Here is an 18,629-nt window from a genome sequence, read left to right on the forward strand (position 1 = left end):
GGATCAAGAGATATTTAGGTTCGAACCTTGGAAGCATGAGGGAGGACGAAGGGGCAGAATCGTTAGGCAGAGGAGGATCACGTCTGGGCCTGACCTGCCAAACCCGTAGAAAGGGTATGGACTGCCTCCCTTGGTTGGGTCGGTGCTTCAAGTTCCTCTCTTTTTTTTTACGTAATCTTCTTACACAACCTGCTTGAAGAGAAATCCTCACTCATTTGGCTCTGGATGGTAATCTCCTACTCAACCGTGGGCCATTTTTCTTAAATCTACATACAATGTTCCCAACGGCCTTTATCATTGACGTCCAGATCGCTGATCCCTTCTAATTTTTTCATCTGGAAATCATGGCTCAGAGCTCTTCGTCACCTGTGCAGTCCTCTGGACTTCCACATTCAGATTTTGGTCGCTGCGACTCAACTCCACGTCTTTATAGAACACTTAATCCACAGATGTTGCAATGGTTTCCAAAGTTTGCTCCGGTCCTACACGCAGATGGCTTATTGCTGTGGATCATATCCAAATTCTCTCTAACTTGAAAACCTTTACGGGCGTTTGATAGTCTCAGATTTGAGATCTTTAGGGTTTGAAAACCATGGATTTAAGATTAGACCCTTTCCCTTCAATCTTAAAGCAGACCTGTTTCCAATGCAAAGAAGTAAAATAAAGATCTTAAATGTTGATCTTAGGTTTGGTCTAAGGATAAACCTTGAATTTTGCCATGGATCTTTTGGCATATCAGCAAAAGCATGGCATGTCAAATCCACATCAGATTTGTGAATTTCAAATCCGGAGTAACCAAATACCCGTTAGGCTTTCAACTAGCAAGCAGGTGCATCCTGTGCTGCAGGTCAGAAGAAACGGCTGAGCACCTGTTTTGGACCTGTTCAATGGTTCAGAATACTAGAACTCCCCCTCATTTCAAGTCCACGAAGGAGCAATGATACGGGTCCTTATTGTTGGCTCTTCCACAAGAAATGGTTCTTTTTATGGGTAAGATGGTTGTTTACCATGTGGGAGGGAATATGGACAGAGAGAAATGGTAGGACCTACAGAGAATACCTCAACCTACCAACTTTATCTCATAGATTCATGTTTTTTTTTTTTCATCTGTAAATCCGGATGGAAGATGTTTTCCTGGGATTAATTTCTGACCTCCATGGTCTCTGAACAGTTTTCTTGTATGTAGGTGCTGCTTTCAGCACTGCCCAAGCATCGTTCGGCAGGCAGTTAGTGATGTTACTCTCTCTCTCTCTCTTTCTCTCCCTCTCTCTCTCTCGTCTATTTGTTATTTTGTTGTCTGCAGCAAGAACTAAAGAGTGAAGACTACACTAAGAATCTTGTAGTTAGTATCGTTTTCATTTTAATTGTTTACTTTTTCTCATAGATTCTAGTTATTTTTCTTATTCATTTTGTTGATCAGTTTGTTTCTTTTCTTCTTTTCTTGCCCATGGTGTGGATTGGCTGACTGAAGGTTTCTGTGATCTCATTTTCTTTATCATTTATTATACACAAACAAAATGGGAATTGGACTCTTGTAACTTTTTTCAAGGCCCCATGGATGAGATTATTTATAATATGCACTTCTAGCAAGAAAACCTCAAATGTGATGAAGCTAAGTGTTGGTGTCCTCCTACTTAAATTTCTGTTTTCTATCCAATCATAATGCAAAGCTATCTGATTTATCTTAGTTTGATAGAAAGATGATATGTGAGCTTCCATGGCAGGAACCTACCGAAATGAATTTGTGGGAAATCGTACAAGTGGAACTGGAAATTTATATTGTTTAACAGAAGTACTTCTTCATTTCTTCCAGGATTTAAGCTAGATTTTTTTCTTGTTCCATTACTATTACTGTTTATTGTTATTATTTCGTCACAATTTGGAAGACGCCTTTTTTCTTTTTAAGTACAGTGAAATCCAGTTGCAAGATCAGAGTCCCAACTCAACTGTTTTTAAGCTACTGTCCCTCTCATGAAGCCCGCTTAACTCCCAACAAGTATTGCCTAACCAAGTGCAGCGACGCTTGCATTGCAAGGTGCCACAATGAAGCTTAAAATGCCCAGCCATGCTAACATATTCAACACAATCTCCTCACTCTAGTCCTGCTTCCTTGGTCCGTGAAAATCTATGATATCCAGTACTAGGCTTAAGATACTTATTATTAGAGTTAAGCACTAAGTATTTCACTGGGAACAGGTGGGAACTAAGACAAATAGTTTGCTCTCAATTTCCTCTAGGACTGTCTTCCACAGTTTCCAACAAACTGTCGAGTTCTGCCGCATTGATGGCAATCCAGACCTGCTCTGTTTTACACGAAACGGTCAATTTAAGAGCAATCCTCTTCAGAATTCTTGTAACGGTTCATCCTCGGCTTATAACCAGATGTCCCCAGGTGATCAGTTAGCATTGCTAAAACTTCATAAATTTCAGTAGAATCAGGGTGGCACCACTCTCTGGCATGAAACTCGTGAACTAAGCCATTCACTTCAATGGAGCTATACCCAGGCGTTTTAGTCACCCCACTTTCCTTCATAGCAGCTCTGACACGGTCAGCATCCTCCCACCTACCAAGTTCAGCATACATATTGGCAAGAAGCACATAGTTCCCACTGTTCCGTGGATCTAGCTCTATAAGCTTCTCAAGTGCAATCTCCCCAAGATCAAGATTACCATGAATTCTACAAGCGCCTAACAGTGCTCCCCACACTACTTCATTTGGCTCCATCGGCATGTATCTAATAAGCTCATATGCCTCATTCACGCACCCAGCACGGCCTAGGAGGTCCACCATGCATCCATAATGATCAACATTTGGTTCAATTCCATATCTATTTATCATGTAATCGAAGTAATGCCGGCCCTCCTCGACCAGTCCTGCATGTGTGCAGGCACATAGAACATTAGACAACGTGATAGCGTTCGGCATTGCCTGCTTTTCTTCCATCTGAACAAACATCTCTATTGCCTCCTCAGCATGTCCATGCATGGCAAAGCCTCCAATGATGGCATTCCATGAAGCTGAATTTTTTTCATGCATTCGATTGAAAATGGTGAGCGCACTGGTTGTATCTCCACACTTGCAAAACATATCAATTAGAGCAGTCCCCATGAACACAGATAACTCCAAGCCACGTCTCACCACATATCCATGAATAGACAAGCCCAGTTTTAAAACTCCCAAGTTTGAACAAGCAGACAGAGCACTCACTATAGCAAACTCAGTAGCTTCTACGCCCTCTTCAAGCATCTCAACAAAGGAAGACAAAGCTTCATTGTGGTATCCATTCTGAGCATATCCACTGATCATAGCCCCCCACGCAACCACATCCTTCTCCGGCATCAATCCAAACAGCAACCCGGCATTGTTTACATCTCCCACCTGACAATAACCTGAAATCAACGTCGTCCAAGAGACAACATCCGGTTCAGACATTTCATCAAACACTTGGCGCGCAAGACCTACATAACCTAGCCCGCAATACGCACCAATGGCAGAATTCTGCACATAGATATTGCAATCAAGACCAGATTTGAAGGCACGAGAATAAGTGGACAGAGCAAATTCCAAAGCAGACAAGCTCGCACAAGACCTGAAAACTAAAGGGAAGGTGAAAAAGTCAGGCTTGATGTCTTCCTGTAGCATATGGAGATAGAGATGCAGTATCTCATCAAAGAGACCATGTTGCTCATAACCCTTCATGAGCATGTTGCATAAGAGGGTGTTGGGTTTTCTTGTTTGGTTGAACAGAAGGCGGGCATGATGGAGGAGATCAAACTGAGTGTAGAGAGAGAGGAGTTTGGAAACGTAGAACTTGTTGTTGGAGTTGTTGGTCTTGATGAAGTGCGCATGGATTTGGTGGAGATGGTTTTGGTGTTGGCATTGAAGGAAGAGGGAGAGAATGGAAGGATTGGTGGCGAGAGAGTGAGGAGGAACGGACTGCACAGTGCAAGCAGATATGGTGAACTTCATCTGCATCACCAGCATTGGTGAAACAGCTGAGGTGCTGCGCAGGTAGATTTCAGATATGCTCTGGATCTTGCTTTCAGACGCTACGAATTTGTGGAATGGAAGTTGGGAAGCAATTTTATCTCTGTGCTGGTGAAACGATAATTTGAAGGATATTGGAAGCGAAAGATTTTGAATGTGAAATGTCGAGAAAACATGCTCACCTATCCATAGGGTATCAGGATCAAGTCCGGATAGGAGAATGCATAAGCAACAGAATCAGAATTCAATTAGATAGAAATCAACAAAACCTTCAAACCAAAATTCAGACCACTTGCAACCTAACGCCTTGGTTGTATAGAGGGAGGGAAAGAGAAGGAAACAACAATGATTAATTAAGAAAACTAAAGTAAAAAACTTGTTTGGTTGCAAAGGAAAAAAAAAAAAAAGAAGACAAAAAATGAAATGATACTTTAATGTAAATCTAATCCTTCAAAGGGAATAAACAACGTTTTACATGATAGGAGCTACCACTGTTCACGTAAACCACTGCAACTAAGCTTCTTCTTCAGGTTTGTTTCTTTTATCATCTCCGTCTATCATTTTACCACCATTTATGACGCCTCTTCCCTCTTTCCATAGTTGAGGTATTATTATAAAATAATAAAAATTATATCATATCATTTCCTTTACTTCATCTAGTTCAAACAAACATAATTTTAACAATTTATTTATTTTTATTTAAATAATTTTTATAATCACTTCTTTACTTTTCATTCTTTTTCTTTACTATTTCTTTCCATCAATTTTTTTCCTTTCCTTTTTACCCTTTCCTTTCTCCCCATCCAAACAAACAAAGTCAGGTGTGGATATGGACATGTGGGTATGGCCACGATAATATTATATTATAATGTGCTTACGGAGTATATATATATATATATATATATATATATATATATATATATATATATATATATATATATAGAGGTCGATGGAGGGAGCCCCCAGGTGCTCTTAAGATCATGTTAATAAGGTTAAATTGTAAAATAAATTATTTTAATAATTAATTTTGAAGGCTCACGTTTTTGTTTCTTTATCAAAGTGATCATGTTTGCACCAACTTATATATATATATATATATATATATATATATATATATATATATATATATATATATATATTATAATAAAATAAATGACAAAGCATCACTAAGCCATCGCCAATATCCTATATAAGATGAACTTTTTTATTTTTAATAGGCAACCGCCACATTTGAATCATGATATATATATATATATATATAAGCAAAATGAAAGACGAAAAAGACTAGAAGCCAAGTGAAAGACAGAAAAGGAGGTCAGCCGAGGTGCTTTTTATGAGTTTTAGAGTTTGAACATCTCACGTAGTTGAAGACATCGGATAAAATTGGAACGATACATGTACCTCGTGAAGTTGTTAAAGTTGGATGTGGCTACCCGTTTCTTGGACTAATCAAACATCGCCTAGGTCGGACTTAGTGTAAAATTCAAATTTAGTTCTACCAAATGCAAAACTGATTCCCAGTTTCGAGTCTTTTGACATGCATTTGAACGCAAACGTCCGTCCAAGACGATAGGCCAATCTGTTCTGCCTTTCAATCTCCCTTTTTCTATGGTTGTTTTTTGTTATTTATTTGACAGATCTGTTCCCCCAAACAAGACTTTAGCTGTGAAGAAATGGTGGACTTGATTCATAGAGGAAATCTGGAGGCTCGTTCGCAGGGAGCCTAGATGATAATCGGGTAACGATAGGCCGATCTGTCTCAGTTTTGATCTTCTGCATTGTTCGGCCGTAGAGAAATGATGGATCTGATATGTAGAGGAATGTGGAAGTGCATCTGCAGAGAGAGCCTAGATTTTGAGGTAAGGACAGAGGAATGTGCGTTTTCGATCTTTTTCTTTGTTGATCTTTTTCATCTTTCGTTTCCTTTTTTATGTTTCTTTCGCATTCAATGTCGTTAATCATTTCCCAATTTCTTTGTTGAATGGAGCTTCTTCTTCAATAATTCTGCTTTTCTTATCAGGTCGGTGGCATGACATTATTGGTGGAATCTAGGGTTTTACTTTTCCTGTGCTAATTCTTTATATAAAAATCTTTGGCATTTCATTTCCACCAACTCCAATCAAGATCGAATCTGTTTCCAGATGCTGATCCTAGAATTATTCTAAAGGAGGACTCTTCTCCAGTTCCTGTTTTTTTTCTTGCTGGACTCTCTCTCTCTCTTATTTCTTCATCCCTACAATTGCAACCACAGGACTAATCAGGTCTCCCACTGTATTGAGTTTTAGAGGTTGGGAAATGGAGAAGCAACAACTCCCATTGAACACAAGCCAATCAGACCCTTTGATCTGGTTCAATCGTTTCCACGCCATATCCTACACACTTGCTCTGTTTGCCCTCTTCTACCACAGATCTCTCTCCCTCCTTCGATCCCCAACCCTCTTCTCCTTCATCTCGTTCCTCATCCTGACCTTTGCAGACCTGGTGCTCTCCCTCTTGTGGATCCTAACCCAGGCCTTCCGCTGGTCGCCGGTCCGGCGCCGCGCCTACGCGGAGAACCTCAAGGCCAGGCTCACCGCACCGGACCTCCCGGCTCTCGACGTGTTCATATGCACTGCGGATCCTTACAAGGAGCCTCCAGTCGACGTCGTGAACACGGCATTGTCCGCCATGGCGTTCGACTACCCGGCGGAGAAGATCTCGGTGTACGTCTCCGACGACGGAGGGTCGAAGCTCACGCTCTTTGCTTTCATGGAGGCTGCGGGGTTTGCTAGGCACTGGATCCCCTTCTGCAAGGAGAACAGTGTAAAGGAGAGGAACCCACAGGCTTACTTTGCCAATGGTGCCAACAGTGGCTTCCCGCACAATGGGTGGAGGGACTTGCAGGTAAGCCCAATATTCCTGTCGTCATTTTTTTCCTTTGCCTGTCGGCGCCACCGAACAGATTCGTCGCGTCGCGTGTTCGAGGGCCGAACAGGGATTGCCTCTGTTCGGCCCCTCACACGGTACCTTGGGTTATTCTAAAAAGACGGCATTTTGGACATTTTATAAAAAGTAACTTTTCTCTCTTTCCTTTTTTTCCCTATAAAGAGAGTTCCCTTTACAAAGAAGGGCCTTTCGGTCATTTTGGCTGAGTTGACTGATCTTTAAAAGGATAAGTGTATATATTTATAAAGGGTCGTTTAATTCATCATGACCAAAATGCTAGATATTTTTGTTATCTAACATTAATTCACATATTTTTATTATTTTTTTTTGTCTCAACCTTTCACAATCACTATAAACTAGATGACATTCATTCCAAAAGTTGAATTGAGACCAGGCGCCTCCTTAAATGCATGGGCCCATCCAAATTATCGTTGAATGATTCTAAGAGTTGGATTGAGATCAGGCGCCGCCTTAAATGCATGTGACCCCTCCAAATTTTCGTGTGTCAAAGCGGGACAATGGCTATCCAGGTTTCCAAAATCTATATATTTAAAAAAAGATCATAGATGCTATGATCTTATTTGGGCTCTATTATTTAGAAAGGATTTGTCTGCAACCAAAATGAAAAATAAAAATCTATTTTCCCTCACCTTACTCCTCCCCCTTACTTTTCCCTTTTCTCTCGATATCTAATAGATACAAAGAATTTTGAGGGAGTAGGAGAAAAAAAGAGAAAAAGAAATGGAACAAGATACGTGTGTATATATATATATATAAGTCAAATTCTTTGTATGAAAAATATTGATTTTTCTATTAGTAAAATGTTGATATAGTTCAACACTTTTCATTAAAACAAATTGAATCAAAGGATGTTTTATATCAAAATAATCTTTATAAACATATTAAGATGTTTATATTTTATTTTAAACAGTTTTTTAACAAAAAATTAATGGGTTTGGTTTTTATCTCTAACTTAAGTGTTTGGTTTTTACCATTCATTATATATATATATATATATATATATATATATATATATATATATATATATATATATATATAGAGAGAGAGAGAGAGAGAGAGAGGTAAGTCAGGGATGAAAACCAAAACTTTGATTTTTAATTTTTTTTTTATGCAATCTAACCTTATAGAAAATATATATCAAGATGATCATTTGTTAGACTTTAATGGTGTTTTTATAATAAGAAAAAATGAACAATGCTCCTGACATGACAATAAAAAATTCAACAGTTTTCATTAAAACAATTTGAATTAAAGCATATTTTATATCAAAATAGTATTTATAAACATATTAAGATGTTTATATTTTATTTAAAATAGTTATATATATATATATATATAGATATATATATATATATATATATAATCACCTGAAATCTTTAGACAGTGGCAGTGGGTTGCGTATGCGAGAGGGAGTACATTTCTGACAGGAGAAATCTTACAAATGCTCCGAGCTGGCAGTGGGTTGTATATATATACATTCCGTTACTAAGAATCAGACTCTCTTGCTTTCACAGAATCAATGGTTTAATTTCTTTATATCTGCATGTAAATTCAGCAGTCATTCAGTTAATGATGCCTCAAGGCATGAAGGTAATTGACGAATATATACATGTTATTGAAGGTAGTCACTGTTTAATGTTGAGCGACAATTAAGATTGCTAACTCAAAGATGGGGTTGTCTTAATTTATTGATGGTTCCATTAGATGTACTTATTTTGTAAATTATAACATTATATATATATATATATATATATATATATATATATATATATATATATATATATATAGGCATCATAATAGCTGTTCTCTTCCTTTCTCTCTCCTGCTCTCATTCAACAGCCTTTAAGAGATCTGATTTCTCGTTTAACTAAAACATGGAAATGCAGGCTATGTATGAACGTATGAAAGCGAGGATAGAGAGTGCAGTGGAAAGTGGGGATGTCGCTGTTGATCAAGTTTCCAGTGTCGAGTATCGCAAGGCTTTCGAAAGATGGACAGTTGGATTTACACGCAAGGACCATCCTGCAGTTATTGAGGTCTCTCTCTCTCTACACACACACACGCACACACACACACACATATATATATATATATATATATATATATATATATATATATATATATATATATATATATATATATATATATATATATATATGAGTGTTTGATAGAAACGTGACACTTATGTCATGGATAAAACCAGACCCTTTTATTTTGACTTTTAAAATGCTTTTTTTTGCAATCTAACCTTATTGATTGATATGATCCTGATGCAAAACATATACTAAATTCATCATTTGTTAGATTTTAATGGTGTTTTTATAATAAGAAAAAATGGGTGGCTCTCATGACATGATAATAAACAAATCAATATTTTTCGTTAAAATAACTTGAATCAAAGCATCTTTTATATCAAAATAGTTTTTATAAACACATTAAGATCCATTTTATTTAAAATAGTTTTTTATAAAAGATCATTGGGTCTCGTTTTTATCTCTGACATAAATGTTAGGTCACAGATAAAAACCAGACCCAATGATCTTTTATTAAGTTAGGGACAAAAAAATTGATCCTTTAGCTTTTTGCTAAAAACCTATTTTAAATAATATATAAACATTCTAATATATTTATAAAAACGAATTTGATATAAAACATGCCTTGGTTCAAGTTGTTTTTATGAAAAATATGGATTTTTTTATTATCAAAATGTTAATGTTATGAGAGCCATTCATTTTGCTTATTGTAAAAATATTATTAAAGTCTAAAAAATGATCAATTTAATATTTGTTGTTCATTAACCTTATGCCCATGATCTGTTCGTATAATTTCTTGGAGAAAAGGGTAGAGTGCTCCAAATGCACATCCTCTCACTTAGTAAAACTTCATTTTTTCGTAAAGAGACGTTATTTTGCTCATCAACATACAACTTTTAGTAGAAAACAAATTTTTAGATCATGGTACGTATCCCAAAATCATGAAAAAAAACCACAATATGCCAATTTGTAAAGCTTGAAAAATTACGATTTCGTGCCCTAGAACACATTTACTGATAATCTCTATCAACTAGATCTCGTACTCTGAGCAGATAAGATATACTTGCATTAACACAGCTTGTAGAATGGGAAAAAGAACCCTCACGCACTTGCACAATCGTTCTACGTCCTATCTCCACGAGGTTTAGACACTTAGTTAAAAGAAGGTCCGGACCATAAAAATAGAAAGCAATCGATCAACTAGAACCCCATATTTCAGCTAAGCTTGCAATTTGCTATGAACATTATTTATATTTTGCGTTTGTTGAATGACAATCTCAAATAAAACAATGGGTTCTGCGATGGGAGGTCTCCCAAGCCTTTATATCATTGCATTCAATGCGTTCTATTATAAGCTTGCAATAAAAAATACACAAAAGATGAGGTTCCAATTACTTTTCATAAAGAGAAGAACCATTTGGAAGGAGCGCCAAAGCCCCTCTCTTTTCTCCTTTTGCTGAAGACCCACTAAAATACCATGCGAGATGAGACCTACTATAAGTAGGGCTCCGTGGATGGGATTTTATATAAAAATAACCCGTCTGATTCAACCAGAAGACAAAAGGATGGGCTATCAATAAGTGTCGGCATGGGGCAGGCAAATAAATATATATATTTTATTTTAATTAATCATATTTGTATGTTATATTGTATTTTTTTTATATACTATATTATATTTTTATATGTATTTTATTATAATAAGACAGGGTCAGACTGAGCTCGGGTTGCGAGTCGCTGGGTCAAGCTATGGCACGGCCCCATGCCCAAATCCTAGGCCCATGTAGTCAGTCCATGCCCAATCTTAAGGCCCAGGGGAAGGGGCAAGCCGGTCAGAGGATGGTCCCACCATTTTCTAGAGATGGTTCCATTATCATGATCAACGCCTGTCAAAATTTTCTACGCCTATGGATTTTTGCCAATATATATGGCCTTTTACTTTATCATTATTGATGCCATGAGACGGGCCCCAGAATTATTTTAGGCTTTGGTATGAGAATTCAAGCTTTAGTCATTTTGAAGAGACATCCCACTATACTATTAGGGCAAATTGAACAATTCAGCTCATTTTTTATTTTAAAACTGCTTACAATTAATTTTTATTAAAAATCAAATGTCAGAAAATTAGAAAGATTCATCTAGGCTGCCTCCGCTCCCTCACTTTATTAATGGACAGGATAGATGATAAATCGTTTAAATATTTTTTGAGCTGCCATTTACAAAGACTTCATAACAGGTTTTGTTCTGCTTTTGGTTTTCCTTTTGACAAAGTGATATGAATCAGAACCTGGCAAAATTGACGCAAACAATACGCTGGAGTTTAACTTCATTTTAACTTGAAACTCTTATATTTATGAGCATCGGTGCTGTCGGTATTAGTTTTGAGTGTGGTATGTGTTTTCCAAAGGATGGTGTATCTCTCGGCCGATATGCATGGGCGTGTATCGGTCTACCTTTCTACTTTTATTTTACAATAATAATAAACAATTTTTTAAAATATTTTACAAAACAAAAATTTTCAAGCCCGAGTGATCCAACGTCCTTCCAGTTTACTGTTCATACTATGTTCCTCGGCCGACACAGCATATGCTAATTATGTTTGACAGAGAAGGTAAAAAATAGTACACAAAACTTCTGATTTACAAGCCTTCCAGGCCAACCAGCTATGCTACCGCTTGAGGCTAATGTCTTCTAATTTTTCAAAAGGATCATGAATACTTGTTTAATCTCTCAAAAATGTTATATAACTATTCTAAGCTACCACTGCTCTCATATTTTGCCTCTTTAAGGACCTAGTGTTACACCAATGTTCGTTCGGGTGGATGATCACTGAGCCCTCCTGAGAATTCTGTTGATCAGGTATTGGTGGCAGCAGACAAGGATACGGACGGTATGGGGAATGCCATGCCAAACATTATATACATGTCCAGAGAAAAGAGCACGGCTTGTCATCACCATTTCAAGGCTGGAGCCCTCAATTCTTTGGTAAGTTGGCTATGATGGATAATAATGATGATTTATGATTGCCACGGTAGGAATGGTGAACATTGATGATTATTGTTGCATATTGCCATCACATGTTCATCCATTCATCTCCAATATATAGACAGACATAACTGCTCGTTGTTGGCCCATGCAAATTCTCCTTTTTGTTCCAGTGGTAGGTCTAACCATGCGGTTTCTCTGATCAAGAGATCAATATCTACATTGGGGATTTGATGTTCTTGATGTGCATTGAACATCAGTAGGAAAGTGCACGAGTATGATAGTTTTATCTGCAACAATAGTTAGAAGAGCAAAACCTTAAGAACTATATTCTTTTTTGCATGGATCGTACTCATGCACAGTTGATCCATCCGTAGCTGTTTAGTCCTTATTCTACTAGCCAGACTCTTATCATTTGATGCTTGGCTATATAATAACCTCTGATCTGATGTTGAAGAGTACCTTTTTAATATTTCTGGCCTACAGTATGCCAAGCATAATATGGTCCTAAAGTTGAGTTGAACCTACTACAGACCTTAGTTATTGGTAGCAATGTGAAGATCTTTGGAACCTGCTTAAACCCTGCTTTGCAATGAAAATGAAAGTGACGTGAAGTTCTTGCTGTTTCAAGCTGAGGGTATCATCTCTGATGAGCAATGCTCCCATAATTCTGAACCTGGACTGCGACGTGTACTCAACTGATCCTGAGGCGCCGCTCCGAGCTCTATGTTTCTTGCTGGACCCAGCTCTATGCAGCAACCTCGCGTTCGTCCAGTTTCCCCAGATCTTCCCCGGAATCAACAAGAATGACATCTATGGCAACGAGTACAAGCGCCTCTATCAAATCAACCCTTTGGGTATGGATGGGTCATGGGGACCTAATTACCTTGGGACCGGCTGCTTTTTCCAGCGCCGGGCTTTCGCCGGCCCGGCTCTGTCGCCTCCGCATCCAGAGATCGTGCCGACAGGTTCTTCTAGCAGAAGCGGTGGCGGAGAGCGAATTTGGCGCGCGGCAACCTTAGAAGCAGCCGAGAGAGTTGCTGGATGTCATTACGAGAAAGGGACTGAATGGGGCTCCACCGTAAGTGCATGATTCTCTTTCTTCCTCAATGCACACGTACACATATGCATACATAAACACACACATATACAACCCACAGGAAAACATGTTTAGGAATGTCAATTCATCCGATTCGGATTGAAAGGCTGATCGAATTGCTACGACAGAATTGGATATAAAAAAAATTAATATATGATTAAAAATTTTGATCAAATTAAGATGTAAAAACGCATCCAATCGGAATCAATTTTGAATTGAAGTAAATATCCGATTGTTTTAGTTCTAAATAAATGTCTTAGTTGATATCCAAACATTTTGAAAGTCAGATCTTTACTTATCGTAATGTGGTTTGGATCCCTATGAATTTAAAATCAGATTTAAATCGGAAATAAATTGTGAATTCAGATTTTGAACATGGCTTCAAATTTTTCTTTATTGTTTGAATCTAAATTCGAACATGGATATGTAAATATCTGATAAAGCAGATGCAACAATGAGTATATCTGATTCCAATCAAATCTGTTGACATCCTTACTGAGTTAGCGTATTCACGAGGCATGAAATGACCAGAGAGCCTCATGCCTATAAAAAGGACGGCCGCCTCTTCAGGGGTAGAGAAGGAAACAGGCTTTTTGCAAAATGTTCAGTATGTCCATTTCATTTGTAAAAAAAAAATGGCCAAGTATACTCATCTGTTTTTTTTTTTCAGTATTCACATACTAGGATTCCAATATAAATTTGAATACAAAAAAAAAAAACTATATCCTAATTTGAATCTGAATGTCAATTTTACAGTATGAATCCATTTTGAATCTGATTTCTGCATTCATATCTGAATTTTGAACCAAATACGTCTGATTTTCGAAATGTAAGAGAATTGTATATCGGACATTTGTTTAAAATTAAATCAGTTCTGAATCTGATCAGACTCGAATCCAGTCGGATGTCATTTCCTAAATTTAAATCTGATCTGATTTCCTAATCAATAAAAAAACTTTTTTATATCCAATTTTTTTTAATGGTTCAATAAGACATCTTATTCAAGTCAAGTCGGATATATTGATATCTCTATATTTTGATTGCATGCACTAGAGTGGTCGATGCAGGTGTCAAGTCTCCTGACTCACCCAAGGCATATACGCAAAGAAAGGTGCCCATTTCAAATAGTTTTTCTTAGAAATGTGCTTCTGTAATGTATTAATTATGCTTTAGAAAGATACTTCCAACAATAAAAGATGAACTCAGTAAGACTTGATAATGAGATATTCTGGCCCTTTATATGCAAATCAGTTATCTCAAGCGTCATTTTTAATATATAAAATTATGGATGTATTATAGGTCTAAATTAACAACAAAAGTTAACCTAGTTGTGTTGTTCGAAACAATTGGAATAAGTTGGAAATATTTTAGTCGTGCTTACCTAGCTTGGAGATAAGACAACAACAATAGACATGTTAAAGCGGTGAAGAGTGTTAAGATGAAGTCCCGCGATCAAATTCCAATCCTGTCTCTCTACACCAATGTTTTAAATCACAAAGATCCAGAACTCGAACTGGCCATTATGAATTCCTAACAAGGCAGGTCAACTCGGTGAGTATTATTAATTTTAAAAGAAAAATGATATATAGTAAGACCATAGAATGATTTATTACTTGTACGTTTCAGATATAAGTCAAATTACCGTCAGGTAAAGTCATACAAATTATATTTACTTAGATAATTATAAAAAAAATAGACCAATAAACCACTCCATAGTTGCATACTTTAACATGGAATAACTAAACAACAGTGATAACAAAACCTGTAACACATGCTATATATATTTTGGTTCATCTGCAGATTGGGTTCAGGTATGGTTCCCTGTCGGAGGATTTTTTCACGGGCTACAGCATGCAATGTGAAGGGTGGCGGTCGGTGTTTTACAGTCCGGAGGAGCCATCTTTTGTAGGCGACTTTCCTGCCACCTTGAATGACTTGTTGTCTCAGTGCAAGAGGTGGTCGCTGGGGCTGTTGCAGGCGGGCTTCTCTTGTTCCAAGTGCCCCATCACCTACGGCATCCGAAGAGCCTCGTTCATCACCGGAATGTCCTATGCACACAATGCCTTCTGGCCTCTCTGGTCCATACCCATCACCATCTATGCGCTCCTCCCACAGTTTGCTCTGCTTCTTAGCATGCCTCTCTTTCCCAAGGTCTCTCTCTCTCTCTCTCTCTCTCTCTCTCTCTCTCTCTCTCTCTCTCTCTCTCTCCCATTTTATCGGCTCTCTCTCTCTCTCTCACACACACACACACACACACACACACCATACAGGAGACTGAAACTTGTCTTCATGCTAATACTAGGTTTTAACATGGTTTGAGGCTTTGAGCATTCACCCAAATGGGACGAAGCAGTCATACTGCTGATCCCAAGATCAGGGATGATGGAAAAAACAGCTTTTCAATCGGTAACAAACTGAAATGACCCTGCATTTTTACTTGCTATAGGCATCTGATCCATGGATCTACCTCTACACGTACCTCTTCCTTGGCTCCTATGGTCAAGACATGATTGATTTCATCATGGAGGGCGGCACCTTTCAGAGGTGGTGGAGTGACCAGAGGATATGGCTGATCAAAGGGGTTTCCTCTTTCCTATTTGGCCTCATTGAGTACCTCCTGCAACGGATGGGCATCTCCGTAGCTGGATTCAACATAACCAGCAAGGTGGTAGATGATCAAATTGTTAAGAGATATAAGCAAGGTGCTTTTGAGTTCGGAACCGTGTCGCCATTCTTCGTTACTATTTCTGCTGCTGCAGTTATCAGCCTGATCTCACTGATAGTTGGAGCAGTTAGGGCAGTGTCTCAGGGGGCTATGGCCGATATGCTTGTTCAGCTGTTCATATCTGGCTTTGTTGTGGTGAATTCTTGGCCGATATATGAGGGCATGTTTCTCAGGAAAGACAGCGGAAAGATGCCCAAGAAGGTCACTGCGTTGGCCGGGTTGCTCGGCTGTGCTTTTTATTTGACGGCAGAGTTTGCGAGGAAAGGCTAATATATGTGATCACTCTCTGTTGGTAAATGATCAGGCCCATAATTGCAGTTACCTTTTCGAATATTTTGTGAAGTTTCAGTGCCTGATCTTTGAAAATTATCATGTGAAACTTTTGATAAATAACCCATGGCCCCACTTATTTAAAGTTTCTCTCGCTCCTCTTCTGGTTCAAACTCATATTGCCTATACATGGGCCAGCTCAGCTTTTCTCAACATCAGACACAAGCTAAGTCAGCTGACTTTATAAGCAAATGACAAACCTCAAACATGATGAGTTGCAAGTGGGCCATGAACTGATCTTCCTAGATAGGAAGCCCAACAAAGCCAGTTATTGTGCTGATAGGATCTGCACTAGAACCATGAAAAAGGCCGAATCCAGAGAATTGAGCTGGAACCTATCGAACCTAGTGGACCCAAGAGATCAACCGTCCTTGTTTCTCATTGATCACTCCTTACTAGCTGTCACTACACTTCTAGTCGCTCACAAGATTCCCGTATCCCATTTCTAAGTTTGTCCATTGCAAGGCTCAATACGTATCCATCAATCCTTGCCACTCATTCAGTTCGACCTACCATAGCGACTAACATTGCTTGGCACTGAAAAGAACATAGGTTGTCAAGATGGTCATAAGGATAGGGAACGAAGAATTGTTGTTGATAGAGGAGGTTGATAAATTGATAACTAAGATTCTATTTTCTATCATTGTGTCTTTCTATTTTTCTGTTGTATCCTACTATTTCAGTTACTTTATGAGGCTATCTTCTTGCCTCTTGTATCCATCTTCTAGTTGTATCATCTTCTCAATATAAATGCATAGGCTTGCAGTAGTGAACAAGAAAGTCTGACAAGTTTTACAGGTCTGATGTCTGTATTTCATGGTATCAGGGCTCTTGTGAGCATGATATCATGGTTGTCATGAATCTGGATCCTTAGTTGAATGCCACAGCAAATTGAAATGCATACAAACTTCAAATAGAATTATTTCTGTTACATTGAAATGCATACAAAAGATAAATTTGGTCCAACCATTATCAATTGGTTGAATTAGACAAACCAATTGATGCATATTCTCTAACTTGCATGCTTACACTCTAATTGTGTAACACAGGCATGGTCATCGTGCTATACATCCTCAACATATCATGTTCATGCAGCAACAACTTGAGTTTCATGTAGCAATGAATACCCAACAATATTGCCTTCATAGTTTCTGCAAGCTCCCAAGCACATCATCAACTCCATAATGTTATCAACAAACTTTGACAATTGGAATATACTTGCTGAACAATTGCTTAATTTGTCTATCCACAATTTTAACTAGAAAGTTGTTGGTGGTACAACATTTGTTTAGCTCAATGCCTTCATAACATATAACATGTGTTTGATCACGGATATACTACGGGAGTAACTCCCACTATAGCAGCAAGAGCAAGACATGTAGGCGGATCAATTCATCAAGTTCCCATTGAAATCGGATCTACATAAGGAAAAGCACTTGCCATTTGTTTGTTATTAGGGGCATAAAATGTTCAGTTTGAAATATGGCTTTTATATTAAGTTCTGAATCAGTTGATCTCTTCAACATACAACACAATATTTACTGATCATACTTCTTGCTAGCCTAAAAATACACCCTACAAAATTTTCAACCTCAAAGGAAAGTTGTCTTCTTTTGTCGCCTGCTTAACTCTTTTTTTCTGCTTTGAGAAGCAAATAGTTTCCACCTTATCAATTGCACTTCTTTAGAATAATGATGTAGTATTGGAGAAATATCTCCTACTTTAGCTGTCCAACATTTGACCACAACTTATGAAGAACTACAAGGCCACTCATACAGTTCTTCAATGTAGGCTTGCTTAAGTGATATCAAAAGGATGTCATAATCTTTCAAGAACTTTAGTGATACTGTCACATGCTTGACAACTTTTACAAGAGAACATTTCAATTTCTTGTGGTTCATGCAGACCTCAACCTGCTCATGTACAAGTAATGTCATGTATTCAATGCAAAATCGCAATTTCTGATTCATGAGCATGCATGGGGTAGTTGCACTCATGATGCTTTAATTTGAGATGTATAAGTCTGCTATTCTGCATAAGCACACCTCTCATGCCAATATGTGAACCATTAGTACAGACCACAAACCTAAAATTGTATCTAAAGGCAATGCCAATGCTTGTACTATAGGCAATCACTACTTGATCTCTTAAAAACTATGTTCCTTACAAGGACTTTGAACAAATTTTATTCCCTTCTGAAGGAGTCTCATCAAAACTGCAATACAAGATAAATTCTGGATAGCCCTCCAATCATATCTTGCTCGTACCAAGAAACTCAAAATCTCAAGAAACTATGAATCTCCAATCAATTTATCAAAAGTATCACCAAGACTTTGATGATTATCATGAGCGAACTGCCTCCACCTTAACTAAATCAACTGATGCACCATCTGCAGAGATCACATCCCTCAAGAAAATCATCTATCAAGCCAAAACTCACATTTTATGCACCTTAACTAGATCAACTGATGCACCATCAACTGAATCCTCTGTCTAATTAGTCTAACAACTCGTTAGCTCATTTAC

At 37.9% G+C, this 18,629-nt stretch overlaps 2 protein-coding genes across 5 annotated transcripts; one reads left to right on the forward strand and one right to left on the reverse strand.

The window, feature by feature from the left end:
• Window positions 1-2,133: 2,133 nt before the first annotated feature.
• On the reverse strand, window positions 2,134-4,257 carry LOC116266731 (pentatricopeptide repeat-containing protein At2g20540-like). 2 transcript variants are annotated; one of them, XM_031648040.2, is made up of 2 exons: window positions 3,487-4,251; window positions 2,134-3,390 (listed from the first exon to the last, which is right to left on the reverse strand). In XM_031648040.2, exons 1-2 carry the CDS (start codon window positions 3,983-3,985, stop codon window positions 2,327-2,329), a joined length of 1,563 nt encoding a protein of 520 aa, XP_031503900.1. In that variant the 5' UTR covers window positions 3,986-4,251; the 3' UTR covers window positions 2,134-2,326. The 2 variants fall into 2 exon arrangements, with proteins under 2 accessions (XP_031503900.1, XP_049937182.1); XM_050081225.1 differs by having other exon boundaries at window positions 2,134-4,257.
• Window positions 4,258-5,417: 1,160 nt separating this feature from the next.
• Window positions 5,418-17,406, forward strand: LOC116267222 (cellulose synthase-like protein G3). Of its 3 annotated transcripts, XM_031648835.2 has the most exons (8): window positions 5,418-5,847; window positions 6,009-6,871; window positions 8,821-8,970; window positions 11,824-11,949; window positions 12,581-13,030; window positions 14,849-15,199; window positions 15,495-16,065; window positions 17,153-17,406. In XM_031648835.2, the coding sequence occupies exons 2-7, from the start codon at window positions 6,284-6,286 to the stop codon at window positions 16,041-16,043; spliced, it is 2,214 nt and encodes a 737-aa protein (XP_031504695.1). In that variant the 5' UTR covers window positions 5,418-5,847; window positions 6,009-6,283; the 3' UTR covers window positions 16,044-16,065; window positions 17,153-17,406. The 3 variants fall into 3 exon arrangements, with proteins under 3 accessions (XP_031504695.1, XP_049937248.1, XP_031504694.1); XM_050081291.1 differs by lacking the exon at window positions 17,153-17,406 and having other exon boundaries at window positions 6,240-6,871; window positions 15,495-16,188; XM_031648834.2 differs by lacking the exon at window positions 17,153-17,406 and having other exon boundaries at window positions 5,419-5,847; window positions 15,495-16,188.
• Window positions 17,407-18,629: the final 1,223 nt, after the last annotated feature.

The sequence above is a fragment of the Nymphaea colorata genome, chromosome 13 (genome assembly GCF_008831285.2).
Source record: "Nymphaea colorata isolate Beijing-Zhang1983 chromosome 13, ASM883128v2, whole genome shotgun sequence".
Taxonomy (NCBI): Eukaryota; Viridiplantae; Streptophyta; class Magnoliopsida; order Nymphaeales; family Nymphaeaceae; genus Nymphaea; species Nymphaea colorata.